The sequence below is a fragment of the Amblyomma americanum genome, chromosome 1 (assembly GCF_052857255.1).
Source record: "Amblyomma americanum isolate KBUSLIRL-KWMA chromosome 1, ASM5285725v1, whole genome shotgun sequence".
In the NCBI taxonomy this organism is placed as follows: domain Eukaryota; kingdom Metazoa; phylum Arthropoda; class Arachnida; order Ixodida; family Ixodidae; genus Amblyomma; species Amblyomma americanum.
Window position 1 is genome coordinate 193,944,688 of NC_135497.1, and position 15,595 is coordinate 193,960,282.

General features: G+C 43.6%; 1 protein-coding gene across 1 annotated transcript in view; it reads left to right on the plus strand.

The window, feature by feature from the left end:
* Positions 1–15,595, plus strand: part of vir (VIR_N domain-containing protein) — a 254,787-nt gene that overhangs the window by 149,286 nt on the left and 89,906 nt on the right. The window contains 3 exon segments of the mRNA XM_077648167.1: positions 504–640; positions 3,774–3,882; positions 12,383–12,665. Coding sequence (XP_077504293.1) covers positions 504–640; positions 3,774–3,882; positions 12,383–12,665 — 529 coding nt within the window.

The window sequence follows — 15,595 nt, forward strand, 5'->3', positions numbered from 1 at the left end:
GCAGCCCTGCTTTCCTACCTGCGCCCGCAAGAACGTTTCCCCGCACCTTTGTGCAAAGGCGCGGGGTAACTACCTTTAGGTGATGAGCCAGAGTTGTGGGGAAGCTCTCTTGAGGGGTACATCTTTTAGAGAGGAAGTGTTCTTTCAGATTTCTTTCAGATTTCAGAATGCTAAGCGAGTTACATTATGCGGAGTCACTATGGGTCATGGTCCCTGCGAGAGTTTGTCTTAACCGAAAGATGCGCAGTACGGTTCATCTTAAGCAGATTTTTTTTTCTTTTACACTGGGCATCCGAGAATTGATCTGAACCGAGTTGGTCGTAACGGGAGTCTACTGTAATTAAGGAACAATATGATGAAGTTTTAGTGAATGGTAATGAAAACATGTGCCGTGACTGAAGCCTACAAACAGTGGCAGGGCTTGTAGGCTACAGTGAAATATTGAAACATAGAATGCTTTTTTTTTTGCGAACTGTATCATGCATTCTTTTTCTTATATTCAGCCCTGAACAAGAGTCTGTGGACCCAGATGATCTCGGAGTTGCTGAAATTTACAATGCGTGGGCCTTGCACCTTTCTAACAGGCCTTACTGTCTTCTCTGAGCTACTTCCCTTGCCTTTACCCTTGCCTATCAGAGAGGTAAGGAATATGCCATCTACAAGCTCTGTGATCAACTTTTCATTGCTCTTAACTGTTGTTACATTGAAAACAGTTGCAAGTAATTTGGTTTTCCTTCTATTGTTTTTTTAGCTTGAGTGCCTACTTTTGATTTCTGCGTGTCTGTGGTGTAAAACTTTCATGTGCATTTTTAAATCCTTTGTTTTACAGGAGTATAGGCACCTAATTTTTCATTGCATGTTTTTTTTGTTATTATGCTCATGAGCAGCTTTTTCAGGCGAAAGTGAGAGACTAGGTTGCCGGAACCAGCTTGTCGCGATTGCCTTGATAATGACCTGTCCTTCCCGATGCACACCTGTGCTCAAGTGGGAACGAGTCAGCACCAGCTAAATAGCCACTAAGGAGATAATGGCGATGTAATGAAAAGAAATAAAGGCAGCAATGGCCACTCTGCATCTTTCCCTTAGGGATTCAAAGGTTGTAGCGTGCGTATATTGCCGGGTTTAAGTCGACATTTTAGTAAAAAATTATTCAGAATTGAGGAGTTGATGTATACATAGCGCCAACATATATGCGGGGGTCTAACATAGTTTTGTCTCAGCCATGGATAGTATGTGCTCTATGCCGATGCCCATGCCTGGCAGGACACACGGAGCTCCATGTGTAAAAAAAAGTCAGTAAATTCGTTTATAAATTGGTTCTAGTAAAAAAAAAATTCCAATTGTGTGCCATTTACCCGGCTTGCTTCCGCTGGCGGTCGCTTTCTAGAACGAACAGTTGCGAGGGCGGAAAACTTCTGGTAACCTCTTGAACCCGAAACTACTGAACCGTTTGCTGTTTCCTGTCTCCATTTGCCTCCATCTGTCGGCCGTGCGATTGTTCTTTTGCAAGTTTATTGCTTTGAGCTGCACATGCACTGTCATGCCACCCTGCGGGAAGGAGGTGGGCGGTGTGCGTCTACTTATACTTAGAATTAGCTTTTTTTTTGGCCAACAAGGTATGCAAGTTGGGAATTCGATGTATAGTATTGCACATTATGACCTTTTTAGAGTATTTTTTTTTAGAACGTGTTTGCAAAATCTCCGCATAATTTGCGCACCACCTTTTTGAAGCCTTATTTTGAAAAAAAAAAGTGCGCAAATTACGTGAGTAAATACTGTGTCTTGTGTTGAAATTTGTTTCTCTACACAACAGCAAATTTTTTAAATACACGTGTTTCTGGCGTGCATACTGTAGTTACTGAAAGCAGTGAATCTTCCCGGCAACGCCAGAAACAAAATTAAGGCAAATGGATATCATCTTCTAGCACACAGTTATTGCTTCGTCTATAGAGTCGAGTGTTGATGCTGCAAAATCACGAGAACAGTGTCGCTGCTCAGCAGTGTCAGTGTGAGAAGAGAACACCACATTGGGTGCCATGCTTGTGCGATCACCCCATGGTGACAAGCTTCGAGTCAAGCTTAAAAATATTTCCTCGTGCGGCTGACAAAAATAAAATTACTATAAAACTGAAGTACACTACTTTTTCAACATACTGAATGGTGTTGTCCAGAAGCGGCTCGAATTGCTCAGAGTGGGGCATTTTGCTACAGGGTTCAAATTGAATGATTTTTATAAGTGCGGTAAGGAAAGATTAAAAGCGCTCTGTACCACCTTCTGAAGAGATTATGTAAACTCACTCAATCACTGCATTCTCTCGTCATAAACACCTGAGCCAAATAATACACTTCTACACACAGCAGAGAACCCACAGTCGGGCGCAAATGTTGGCGAGTCCTTTCCGGCGATTTTTGTATGCTTGCACCCTCCCCTCCTCCGTTGTGCGCTGCTGCATAATTCTGTTCAGAGATAGCTATTGGTTAGATTCTTTCAGGCTTTTTTTTTTTTTTACTCAGCTATCATTGCCGCAGCCAGTAAGAAGCATCGCTTTGGCGTGACAGGAAGCTTCGCCTCCCAGGGAATTCCTATGGTGGGGTCGGCGGAGGAGCGCTGGCCCATTTTAGCGTGCAAAAAGTGACAAGAGGAAAGGGAAAGGCGCGAAGACACTGAAATTTAAATTTTGACTACTGATAACTCGGCTTCTACAAAATGCAATAAAAAAAATCTTGCTGGAAGATATTCATGAAGTGGTGTCCTTTAATATTTCAGGAATACCACACCTTTATTGAGAGCCCGTTTCAGAGCCCCTTTAAGAAGTAAAACCCCCCACGTAGTGCCACCGCTCTTTCGGGCTTAAAGCTGCCCACTGCTGCAGCAGACAGTTTTGCAGACAGTTTGCCCTTTGTTCCCATCTTTACTCTTCACTGCTCTTTTACTGCCTTCCCTTTCTCGGTGGCCTCCGCCGCCTCTTTTCATTTTTATTGCCAGCTTTATTTTTTCTCATGCACACTGTGTGCTTTGCCCCACAGCCCCAAGGGTGGACACCCCAATAGGTTAGAAGCAGGATTCTTCTTCAAGGATGTAATGTCTTGACTTCAGCCATTGTAAAAGTGCTGGGCTTGATGTCTTCTCAATAGTAGCCCCTCTAGTTGTCTTTGGTCTTTCGTTTGTCGCTGCAGAATCCTTGGTTTTGACACCATATGTTCGGGAAAAGACCAGAGCTCAAGACTCCTCACATACATAAAGGCAGCAGTCTTCGAGCTTTAGACAGCTGCTTAAAAATAGTAATAAAAAAATAAAGCATGTGCTGAGCACACTAATTAGATGATCTTCATTTTCCTCTCTCTGTGGTTCAGTTCCTCGGTAATAAACCTGCAACAGTTGCAGGGCATTGAGTGAATGCATTGTTTGAGTGAATGCATTGTTCATTCACTTCAGGTGCAGTGCATACAGTGTTAGTCAATAATCTGTCACCCACAACTCCCTAGTAATTTCATGCATGTTTTGTAAATTTCTTCATTCTTTTGACTTGGTTATTGCATGTATTTCAGTGTGTTCCGAATGAGACTTAACAGATAAACTTAGGTAAGATAAGAATAAAAAGAATAAAAACCATGGGTATATTTCAGTGAACGTGGTTTTTTCTGTGCTGTAGGAAGAGGCAGATTTGTGTCGTTAGGAATGAACTCTCTCTATTGTCGTCAGATCTATGTTTAGTATGGTAAGCGACATTTGGCTTTTCATGAAAAATTGTTCTCTTGTTATTCTTGCATAGCCTCTTCGTGCTGAGGATCTCACAAAGGTGGTGAATTGTCGCAAGCTCTGGAGTGCTCATTTACACTCCCTGAGTGCAGATATACAGGAAATTCTGGGAACACTTGGCTGTAAGTTGAACCTCTTTACTTTCTTTATTTAATTAATCAAATTTGTTCTGAGTTTTTGATCTTGCTATAGCCCCGTCTGGGTGTGTTTTCTTTTTATTCTCATGAATTTCTAAGTGGTTATTCTTTTAACAAAGAGTTGTGCAGAAGCCTTTAAATGTTCTCTAAACTGAAATTGTTGCTTGAAAGTAATCTTGTTTGCTGAGTTGTTCACAAGAAGATCTCAAAAATTGGGTTGAAGTGCATTGGGGTTGAACTGAGAAGAGTTACACTCTGCAAGGCTGGCTAAAGAAAGAAAAAGACTGCTTTCTGTTCTTGTTTTTGCACGTTTTGCCATATTGTATTGCAGTAGAACCTCACTGTTACATTTTTCGTGGAACCATGGGAAAAGAAACCTACCAGCTGGGAAATGTAGCCGATAAAAGTGCATGAAAAGATTGTACATTATTGTCTGCTGCATTTTTTTTTTATTTCCTGAAAGCACAAGTTGCTGCTTTAGAATTCGCAAGGCTTTGTGGCTCCCATGATCATTATGCATGTTCACAACATTCTAAATACTCTGCGATGGTTGTTCCGTCCAGCTGAGCAGCTATCGGTGGAAGAGTGGCAGCGGTGAGGAGGGAGCCGCAAAGTTGCGGTGCACATGTGCTTCTGCACTCTTTTCATGTCATTTGCTTTAATCCTACAGAATCCTCATCTGCTGGAGTATAGAAGTTGTTTCTATTAATTTGTGCGGGACAATAAATAAAGCGGACGACAGAGATAAGACTCTGAGCCAACCCACGCAACCGCATCTGGCACAGTGCTGCTGGTGCAGCCTCACTTGTGGCATAGTTTTGTTATGGCACCTTCAGTCGCTCACATTGCAGTGGTGATGGAGCTGCACCAACAGCAGCAACAAAATTCATGCGGCCTGTGAGTGTTCATGGTGTCAGCACAGTACAGCGCAAAGCACTGAACATGGTAGCAGTCAAGCACAATGGAATATAGAGCCCTGGTTTGACCACCTTGCTGTCCCCATTCTGTACTTTCTTATGAGGAGAGCATATCAACTCGCTCAATCACTGCATTGTGGTGTCACGAAAACCTGAGCCAAATAATACACTTCTACACGCAGCAGCGGACCCACAATCACGCACGAAAGTTGGCGAGCCCTTCCCGGCGACATTATCTTGCCCGCACCCTCCTCTGTCGCTCGCGCCTACGTATACAGGTTGAGAGGTGGCTATTGGTTGGATCCTTTCAGGCTTCAGGCGGCTACCATGGCCGCGGCCAATAAGCCTCATAGCTCCGGTGGGTCAGGAAGCTCCGCTCCCAGAGGTGGGGCTCACGGAGGAGCGCGTACCTTTCAGCATGCAAAAGCGACGAGAGGAAAGGGAAAGGCGCGAAGACGCTGAAATTCAAATTTTTACTACAGATAACTGAGCTTCTACAAAGCGCTTTGAAAGAATTCTTGCTGGACAATATTCATGAAGCGGTGTGCTTTAACATCCCAGGCATAGTGCAACTTTATTACAGCCCCTTACAGAGCCCCTTTAAAGATGCACTAAAGTGTGTTCTGGAAAACTTCTTTGCTTTTATTTTTTGTTTTTGGGTTTTCATGAATAAATAGCTCCAGTCGCAGACAACATAGCTGCAAATTAACCCCACAGAAATAAAATACCCGAGGACTGTTTGCTTTTGCAAGACTGCTGCTGTAGGGTGATGCGCCCTGCCATCTGCTCCGGCAGAACCGCATGCCTCGCTTCTTTCCTTGTGGTGCGTCAGTGATCACGGTTCCCCTTTCTTGAAGGCCTTGCATCTGCCCCGCCCCCCATTTTGCAATCCTGTGACATCCATGGATCTACACTTTTTGGTGCGATTTGTGTGATGCTGTCGCATTTTGTTGCAAGTGCTGTTCGGTTCTTGAGCAAACCACTCATTTTCGAAGATCACCCCGCATATTACAGTAAAAGCTCGTTAATTCGAACTTACGGTTAATTCGAATTGACGCCCGAGTCCCGACACAGCCCTGCGTATTTCAGTGGGGGAAAACTCCCGATAATTCGAACAAGTCGGCATCCACTACGGTTAATTCAAACCAGCAGTCACTGGCTGACACCGCTCCTCGTAGATAAAAGTTGATCCATAGTGAGTAAAACACGCTCCATATTTACCAGAGATGTAAAGCAATGGAAAAGAAAAAAAAAAGCCGAATGCACGCGGCTCAGGGAGCCCGTGTTCCAGTGCATGCCGTAGCAGGTTTTCGCTGCTGAAGCACTTGCCCGCGTTGCTGATTCTTTGGCGCGAGCTGTTCCAGGTTTTAGTTGTGCCGCGGTCACGATCACATTGTGTAAACAATGTAGTATGGCAGTTCTGGCGATGCTGGCTTTTGTTGGTGCCGCGAGCTCGAGCTACGTGACAGCAGCGTGGAGACGTTGGAGCCCTTGAGTGACGCCAATATAATTGAGGCTGCATGCTCCCAGCAGACATCGCAGGGCTCACGTGTGGTGAGAACAGCCGACAGTGATGAGTCCAATGGCGGCGACGAGGCTATGCCACCGCCAAGTGCACATGAAGTAGCGTCGGCGCTCGGATGTTGCAGCACGCCACTTCTCTGTCAATGAGAACTCTACATTGCGCAGGAGCTTTGGGCAAGCTGCAGATCATGCTGATGGAGTCTCGGCAGAAGAAACGCAAGCAAATGCACTTCGCCGATTACTTTTAATTTTGACAGCCCTTCCCCGTAAATAAACATGTTTTGGAGCATAAATAGCGCCATATATTCCACACTAAAGCTCGCTGCTCACGCGAATGCATTCCAGTACTTGTTTCTGGTGCATTATTTGTCGATCAATTTATTTCATTTGCCACTAGTACAGGGTGAATTTAATTCTCAGAATATGCCCGCCACAAACATGTAGTAGCGCCTAGCTCGCGATAACGAGCCTAGATGTGACTGTGTGGGGCGCAATAACCGCTCATTGTAGCAACCATTCGATACTTCGAACTTCGCATAATTCGAACAGTTTTCCAGTCCCCTTCGAGTTCGAATTAATGAGCTTTCACTGTATTATGTATTACTCTGCCGATGGTTGACTCCTACTACTTTCTGCTTTTAGTTAAAAAAAAAAACCAATGCGAGAAGTGCCTTTCAGCCAGTCGCATGACGGCTTGCTGCTCTGCCATCGGCGGAGTGATCTTTGAAAATGTGTGGTTAGCTCACGAACAGAACAACACTTGCAACAAAACGCGATGGCATCCCACAGATCACACGAAAAAGTGTAGATCCACGGTTGTCGCAGGATTGCTAAACTGGTGAGTGGTGCAGACACGGGACCTTCAGGAATGGAGAGCCGTGACCACCGACTCACCACAAGGAAAGAAGCGAAGCATGCGCTTCCACTGGAACAGGCAGTGGGGCACATCACCCTGTAGCAGCAGTGTCGTGAAAGCAAAGAGTCGTTGGGTATTTTTATTTCTGTGGGCTTAATTTGCGGCTAAGTTGTCTTCAAGTGAAACTGTTTTTTCATGGGAGCCTAAAAAACAAAATAAATGCAAAAATGAAGTTTTCCAGAACGCTGTTTAGTACACCTTTAACATAGGCTGTCAAAATGCCGGCACGGGATAAACCACTGTAATGAAGATGTGCCGTGTGAGAGTTTTAGCACAGCCAGATAGTTGTACAGCCAATACGGTAATGCATTGCCATTGCTACTGTTAACGGCCGACACCTCCTCCTTTCTTTTCATTAAATTCCTTTCTCTCTCATTGCTGCCGCTGCGGTGGCTCAGTGGTTATGGCGCTGTGCTGATGAACTGAAAGACACGGGTTTGATCCCGGCCGTGGCAGTCGAATTTCTGTGGAGGTGAAATTCTAGAGGCTCGTGTACTGTGCAATGTCAGTGCACGTTAAAGAACCCCAGGTGGTCGAAATTTCCAGAGCCCTTCACTGCGGCGTCCCTCGTAGCCTGAGTAGCTTTGGGATGTTAAACCCCCATATACCTTCTCTCTCTTTGCTGCTGTTGTTGTGCTTGCCTAGCCTATTTTGCTGTATGGTCATTGTTAGTGTATTTCGTACGATGGTGCTACAACTTCCTATTCTCGGCGTACCATGGTGCCACAATTCTGATGTGACAGCCGTGTTTAGATAGCGTGGGTTTCTATGGCAGCTACAGCGGGACTGTCTCACAAAAGCATAGCAGCTGGGGAAACATCACCCAGGAGTGTAACAGCAAGGTTCTGCTATATATTGCTTTATTTTTTTATCATCCTTGTAATATTCCTTTCCTGCAATAAAAGCTTTACGGTCATTCCATGTCAAATGCCCCTAAGTTTGGGCCCGACCCTCTCTGATTTCTTTAAAAAAATTTGTGGCTTTTTATTGAACTGTCAAAAGCAATTTCCCTAAATATTTTCCCGTCATTTGAAAGCCCTTTGAATTTTTCAGACTAGTTCAAAACTAGGCGTCCGTAATAAATTATGAAAATTTTTGTATTTCTTTTCTGTTCTCAAAAAACAATGTATAGGAGTTATACTTTCGTATCATGCATCAAGAAATTACCAGTACGGAGGTGTTTGTGTTTCTTTAATTTGTTTTTTTAGCTCAAAACGCATCATTTTTGAAGTTAAAAAAAAGCTGCACACAATATTCGTCAACAATATAAAAATTTTAATCGGCTCTCCATAACATCTTCTGCTTAGCAAACATCTTAGAACTAAATTGGAATTCAACATTAAGGAAAATAAATGCCAAATGTTCAAAAAAGTGTTGTGCGGCGTATTCGGTAGTAGAGAATTTCATGCTAACGTTCTCATTGCAAAAATTCAAAGTTCAGTTCAGCTAATAGCCCATTTCATTTTAATTTTGTTTCGTTCAGCAATTTTTATCGAGGTATATTTTATTTTAGCAGAGAAAAAAAATTTTAAATTTGTGCACTGCAGCCCAGGTCATGGTTGCCCCGTACTGTCACTTCACTGCAGAACACATCCTCGGCACTGCTCAAAGTGATCTCCTTCCGTGCGCTCTTGTGTTCGCGTTGAGCAAAGTTATCATTGCATCTGGCGTGCTGTGTTTGTAAGAGCAGTGATATACAGATGCCATGCTGTTGAAATGCCGACGTCTTGAGGCGATCATACATTTGCTGTTGTGAATGCCCCCTCAAATCACTTGATTCCGTCTTCGCATATCATATCTCTTGTAAACACAGCATGGGAGAAAGCAGGTAGGCAACACCTGAACACATGAGTGCACGGAAGGAGATCAATTTCAGCAGTGCTGAGGCTGTGTTGTGCAGTGAAGTGACAGTAAGAGGCAACCATCACCAGTGCTTCGGTGCTCAGCTTTAAAATTTTTTTACTCAACTAAAACAAAAAAGACTTCTACAAAAATTGTTCAATGAAATTACAATGAAACGGACTATCAGTTGAGCTGTATTTTGTATTTTTACAACAAGCAGCTCAGTATGAAATTTTTGGCCAAATGTGCAGCACAACGAACTTTTTAAAATTTTGAAATTTTTTTCTGAACGTTTTTGAGATCAGCTTTAGGTTAAACATTTTTTTTAAAATACAGCCTGTTATGGAGAGCCATTTAAACGTTTTATATTGCTCTTTAATTTCGCATGCAATTTTTTAAAATTGAAAAATGATGTGCCGTGTCCTTAAAAAATTATTTAAAAAAACACAAAAACTCCGTGCCGACAATTTCTTGTTGCATGATACAAAAGTATAACTCCTATCCACTGTTTGTGAAAAATTTTATCTGCAAAAAGAATTTGTTTGCAAATTTTTTACGGCAATCTAGTTTTGTACTAGTCTGGAAAATTCATAGGGCAAATTTAATGTCATTTCCATCGAATGACATTCGTTCAAAACGACATTAGTTTGCTGCCACACGAGAAAATATAATGACATTCGATGAAAATGACATTAGGTATCGAATGAGTTTGGGGAACTCATTCGCCAGCAAACTCCGAGCTAATGTTTTCCCTCGACACCAGAGACTTGGTGAGAATATGCACCGAACATAAATTTTAAACGCGACACAAGCATTATAATATTTCAACGCCCGTATAATTCTGTGGTCGTTCATTTATTTATATAATAGTACCGAATAGCACCAGAAAAAATAAAACTGTCACTCTCGCTACCAGCCAACCGGAATGGACGAGCAGGCATGTTTTTTGGCTTTTTTGTGTAGCGTGGCCCAAAGCCAGCCGTAGCCAGCCCATGAGCCAGCGGCAGGCGCGTGCGTTGTGTTGCTGGAGTCCGGAGTGCTGGCTGTGTCAATTGCTGCGGTAGTTGTGCGCTCGGAGTTGTTTGTTATTTATTCTTGCTGGATCCGCGATGGCCGAGGGCGGAGCAAAAAACCGAGCTCAGTGGACAGAGTTGGAGACTTAAGCTCTAATCAAAGTGTGGCAGGATCACCTTTGTGACTTGCGCCGGCTGAACTTTGGCTTGGCTTGGACTCCTCGTGGATAGCAGTGATCAACGCGTTATTGAAACGAGGATTAAAATTTTGAAATCGGTTTCCATTCGCAAAACAATACTTTTCGAAACATATTGAAGCATAGATCGAAATGTTTTTATGCTGCACTTTTTCTCCATCGCAATCGCCATCATTTGCAAATGGCATTACTTTTGGCCGTGTAGCAGCACGCAGAATAAATGACATTAAGTCGAACAAATGTCATTCGATGGGAATGACATTAGATTTGCCGTGTGGCAGGGGTATTACAGTGTGAAGTGCAAGGGATTCATTGTTACAAGTGCTCTTCAGATTAAGTCATTATTAGTTACTTTACAGCGCATTGAAGTTCTGTGTGGATAAGACTGGTTAATGAGCAGTCTCTAAATTGGAGTGCACAAAAAAATTTGTAAGCATAAACCAAGAAATCTGCTCCTAACATTGCATGCTTTAATCATTTAGCACCAAGCTGCAGCAAAAATTATTTCTCTATCTGCTCTAGAGACGGAATATCCTTGTAAACTTCCAAACTGTCAAAAATCGGAGTAAACTAGGAAAAACAAACAGAGATGAGGTAATTATTGGATTGTAAATGGGAATTACAGCTAATATTTCATGCACCAAATGGAAGACACCATAGATGGTAGAATATATATATATACTGCAAAAAATGATTGTGTTGCAATTTTCCCGAAGGCCCCTGTCCCCCCTTATCGATGATATTATTGGGGCAAAGTCAGTAAACTAGCACAGGCTCAGCAATGACTCGGTTCATTAACAGAGACATATTGGTTACCACTGGTGGCTTTTTTTCATTAAAAGTGTAATGCAAGCTTTCTTGGGCAGAATTACAGGTCACTCCTCCTAGTATTAACCCTTTGATGGTTGAATTTTTTCGAAAAAACTTTCCCAGATGGCCAAATTATTTTATTGCATATTTTGAATAAACAAGTTGACTAAAGTTCGGAATAAAGTTGAAAAAAATTAGGGACAGTATTTTGGTGCCAACATCACTGAGAACTGCAAAAATATTCAATAGTATGTAAGTATGGTTGTCCGTCCTTGAAACATGGCATTGCGCATGGTGTCCAGTTACAGTCCGCACACATAAAATGTGTGTCTTCTCTCCGCTCGGGGCACTTGAGTTGTTTGGTGCACACGACACCTTCGCTGCGTGCAGCAGCAGAGATGTGAAAACTCAGTAAACCAGGAGAGCGAAAATAACCTGCGAGCGTCGGTAATAAACAAACTAAGGGCAGCGCCATTAAGTACGGAAATCCACTTTCGCCAGCCTCTGCAAGAGAGTGCCTATAGAGATAATGATCAACTTCCGCACGCCTTCATTGCGATCGCACCGAGAAACCGAAATCGTGAAAGCGTGTCACTGCAAGCTGCACGGCATGCCGAAGATCAAAATCAGTTCCCTTTTTCTCCACGAAAGTGGCATGAGCAATTTTCTAACTCTTCTTGTAAGTCCTATGAGGTGGCAGCACCTCCCAGTGAGCTTGTGTCGGTTGTATTGTCAGTATGGTGCACAAGTTCAAATGCAAGGTCATAGCATATTCCATACAGCAAACACCGTGCAGGACAGAAATCCGCCACCATGCATGAACGGCAAGAACCATCAAAGGGTAAATACTGCTGGGAAAAAAAAATGTACGAGCAGGTTTCTACAATGCATTGAATGAGATGTTTCATGCATATTTATAATTGTGTACATTATAGATTTTTATTTTTAAATACATTTGTGTTTGAAAAAGTAAATTATGCTTCATTTGTTTATTACCAAAGACTTGAACCTAAAGTTGGGTTGAGTGTGAGAACAAAAACTCTTACTTCAGTACAGTCAATGCTAAGCTACTCTACGCAGGGTGTAAAACCAGATATGTAATTAATGAGGAACTGGAAGCAAAGAATGAGTACAGAACTTTGTGGTGGAAACAGGCTTCTAGTTTAAAGATGGCCTTTCCAATTTTACTGCCGCCTTTAGTGCTTCTCTTTATATGCTGCCCTGAAACAGTGGGGCTTAACTGTGGCCTTTCTTTTGCATGGGTAGACTCCACATGCTCAACAGTGCAGCAGCTTCTGCGTCGAGTCTGTGTACAGCTGTCTGACCTGGCTGCCCCATCAGCGTCGGTTGTGTCACGAGCTATGCTAGATGCTATGCATAGCTCCCTTGTGAGCCCATGCTTTGGGACCAGCCTTGGAGGCGAGATTCGCCCCCTGACTCCGCAGAACTGGCCCCCAACGGGCGGCACTCTAAGCTTGCTGGACCTTTTATCTTTCCTGGTCACTCATGCTCCCTTCAAAGTGGCGGTGCTGCAGGCCATCAAGTCTGGGTGAGTGATCAGTATCATGTTATATCAGTGAGTCCAGGCAGCTTGGCTTTGCCCGTGAACTTTCTTGTAGAAACTGGCTTTTTTTTTTTTTAGCTGTTTCGTGGCTAAAAGTTTGTGTAAGCAAAACTATGTGAGTTGGTTAGGCAGGATAAAACTAACATGATTTCATGGACTTACGGTACTTTTTGAAACCTTTAAGCGCCGCCGCAGTGACTGAGTGGTTATGGCGCTCGGCTGCTGGCCCGAAAGACGCGGGTTCGATCCCGGCCGCAGCGGTCGAATTTCGATGGAGGCGAAATTCTAGAGGGCCGTGTACTGTGCGCTGTCAGGGCACGTTAAGGAACCCCAGGTGGTCGAAATTCCCGGAGCCCTTCACTACGGCGCCACTCATAGCCTGAGTCGCTTTGGGACATTAAGCCCCCATATACCAAGCCGTTTTAAAACCTTCCATTTGTGACAGCACTTTGCACTGTAATGGAAATGTAAGGAGACACGATACTTTAAAACCTTGATATAATCTGAAATCAAAATCCCAGTTAATTTAAAGACTTTTGGCACTCCTGAAATTTACTGTGCAGATTTTATCAGACAGTTTGAGCAACCAGTGCACTATTCGAGCGGATAATTTGTCAACTTTGGTAGGGGTCTCCAAGACTCCTGATGCAGGCAAATCTCACGCTGGCTGGCTGTCACGCATCTCCGAGTAATGCTCAGTTTGCAAGGCGGCAATCGCAATTGTCGTTTTGGTTTTCCGGTTTTCTTGTGTGCTGCTCGGGAATTCATCAGTGTTGGGTGCTTTGGACTTTAACCTGGCTCTTCATGCCTCTTCCACAGCCAGCTGTAGCACGAGCGTTCATTTGCATGCATGTTTTTTTTTTGTTGGTTGTCTCTCATTGAAACTTTTGTAGTTACATTGCAGCAAATTGCATGGTACAGAACTTAAAATTCTGCACCTAAAAGCAGACCTAATGGTGTGCCTATCTAGGAATTTAAGCAGTGAGTGGGCTGTGCATACTTAACTGAACTCTTTATTGCATAATGGGCCATCATGCAAGTAGCTGTGAGCCTAAGCGCGAGCTTTGGCATTCATTAATTTACAGTTGAACCCCGATTTAACAAAGTCGGCAAAAGTGGCGGTTTACTTTGTGATAATGAAATTGCGCTACATCGAAATTCGTCTCCTAGCATGCTAAGAATCCTTGGGGCTTTACCCTGACTGCACCGCCGAAATGATGATGCGTTCCGCCACCACAACCTCGTGGCTGTCGGCGGCAGCCGTGCGGTGAGCCCCGCCCTCTTCCTCCCTCTCTCCTTACTCTCCTTTCTTTCTCCATATCGGCTCGGCGAGAAGATTGTCCTCCAATCACCAACCAAGGAAATGAAATCAGGCCCACTCTGCTCCTCGTGTTTTCCGCTGTAAGCGCGAGTGTGTCTCTTTTTGCACATACGCACTTCGTCTGAGTGAGAACCGACGTTGTCAGGTGTGAAGCGTGCGACGGGCTTCACAGCTGACAGGTGTGCCAACGGCACTAACCTTTCCAGTCCTCCTACCAAGCTTTGGTCATCTGTAAACACGACCTGTAAATGCGGCGCACTGCCTCTGAGCACAGGCAGCATGTTGCATTCGGCGCCGATTTTGAGCAAGATAAGGAGCGCTGCGGGCTGGCCTCGCAGGCTGCCAAGGCTACACAGACGCTCGTACCAGCCTTGCCCGTACTATCCCAGATGGTGTGGCCAGCGGCGCGCTCACTTCTGTGATCGTTGTATTTGGGTCTGCCTATGCGCTTTATATATGAAAGCCAGGCGGTGGCCATATTACTTACGTGCTCCGATGCGCTCTTCAGCATGCGCTTCGCTGATCCATTCGCACCCCAATGAACCATTCGAGCCCCACTGAATCACTCGCGCCCGCGATGCAATTTTTCCTCTGGTTCGTTTCCAGCCAGCTATAAAAGTTCGTAATATTGAAAGTGTGGCAAAACCTACTTAATTATATTGAAGCTGAAAATATGTGGTGTTTGGACACGAAGTTATATAAACTGTAATACTTCGTTACATTGAGGATTTCGTTACATTGAAGTTTGTTACATCGAGGTTGAACTGTATCTCATAAGCGGTGCGCAAACATCTTCTTAGGACATTGAAGCTGGCGCAATTGAAATTCTGCTGACTGACAATGTGGTGACCACAACAAGCATGCCCGAGCTCGTTTAATCATTAAAACATTGACTGCAGCTTCATTAAGTGTAGTGATGGCGACTTGTAAGTGCTGCACCTGGTTGAATGGCATTTCATGCTTGCTTTTTCTGCTTTGTTTTCTTTCCGGGTGATTAAAAAAAATCTGCCTGATTTGAATGTTCCCTGTAGTCCAGTACACTCCGAACTGATGAGGTTTTAGTCTAGAGCACCGAAAAGTTAAAAGAGGAAGCGAGCGAAAATTTCTTGGTTTTTTTACATTTTCAGTACAACGTGCTTCTTAGCTCCATTGTTAGCAATTTCAGGAAGGGAATCTGAAAGAGTGCAGTGTAATCCAGAGAAATCGAAGCCTGAAATCAAAACCATCTCTTGTATGTTGGCTAGCTTGTCACTAATTTGTACAATCCATCACTGTGTAACGTCTGCTATTGGGCCATATATGTTGTATAGTAGAAAGCATTGGCAAAAAGAAAATAAACATTAAAAGCCACATGTGTGCTTATTTATTGCAATGCAGTGTTATTCAATTTTTAGCCTAAATTTTAAATTTCTGTTAAGAAATGCAGAAAAAAAGAAGAACAGCAAAAGTTGCCAGAGGTGTCTTTTTGTATGACAATATCGAGAGATTGAAGTAATGTTCAAAAAGCATGGAAAGGAGCAGATGAAAAAAGTGCAAAGTGACCTGTTAGACCTAGAATACAATGGTGATAACAGGGGTTAAGTGGAGTGCAATA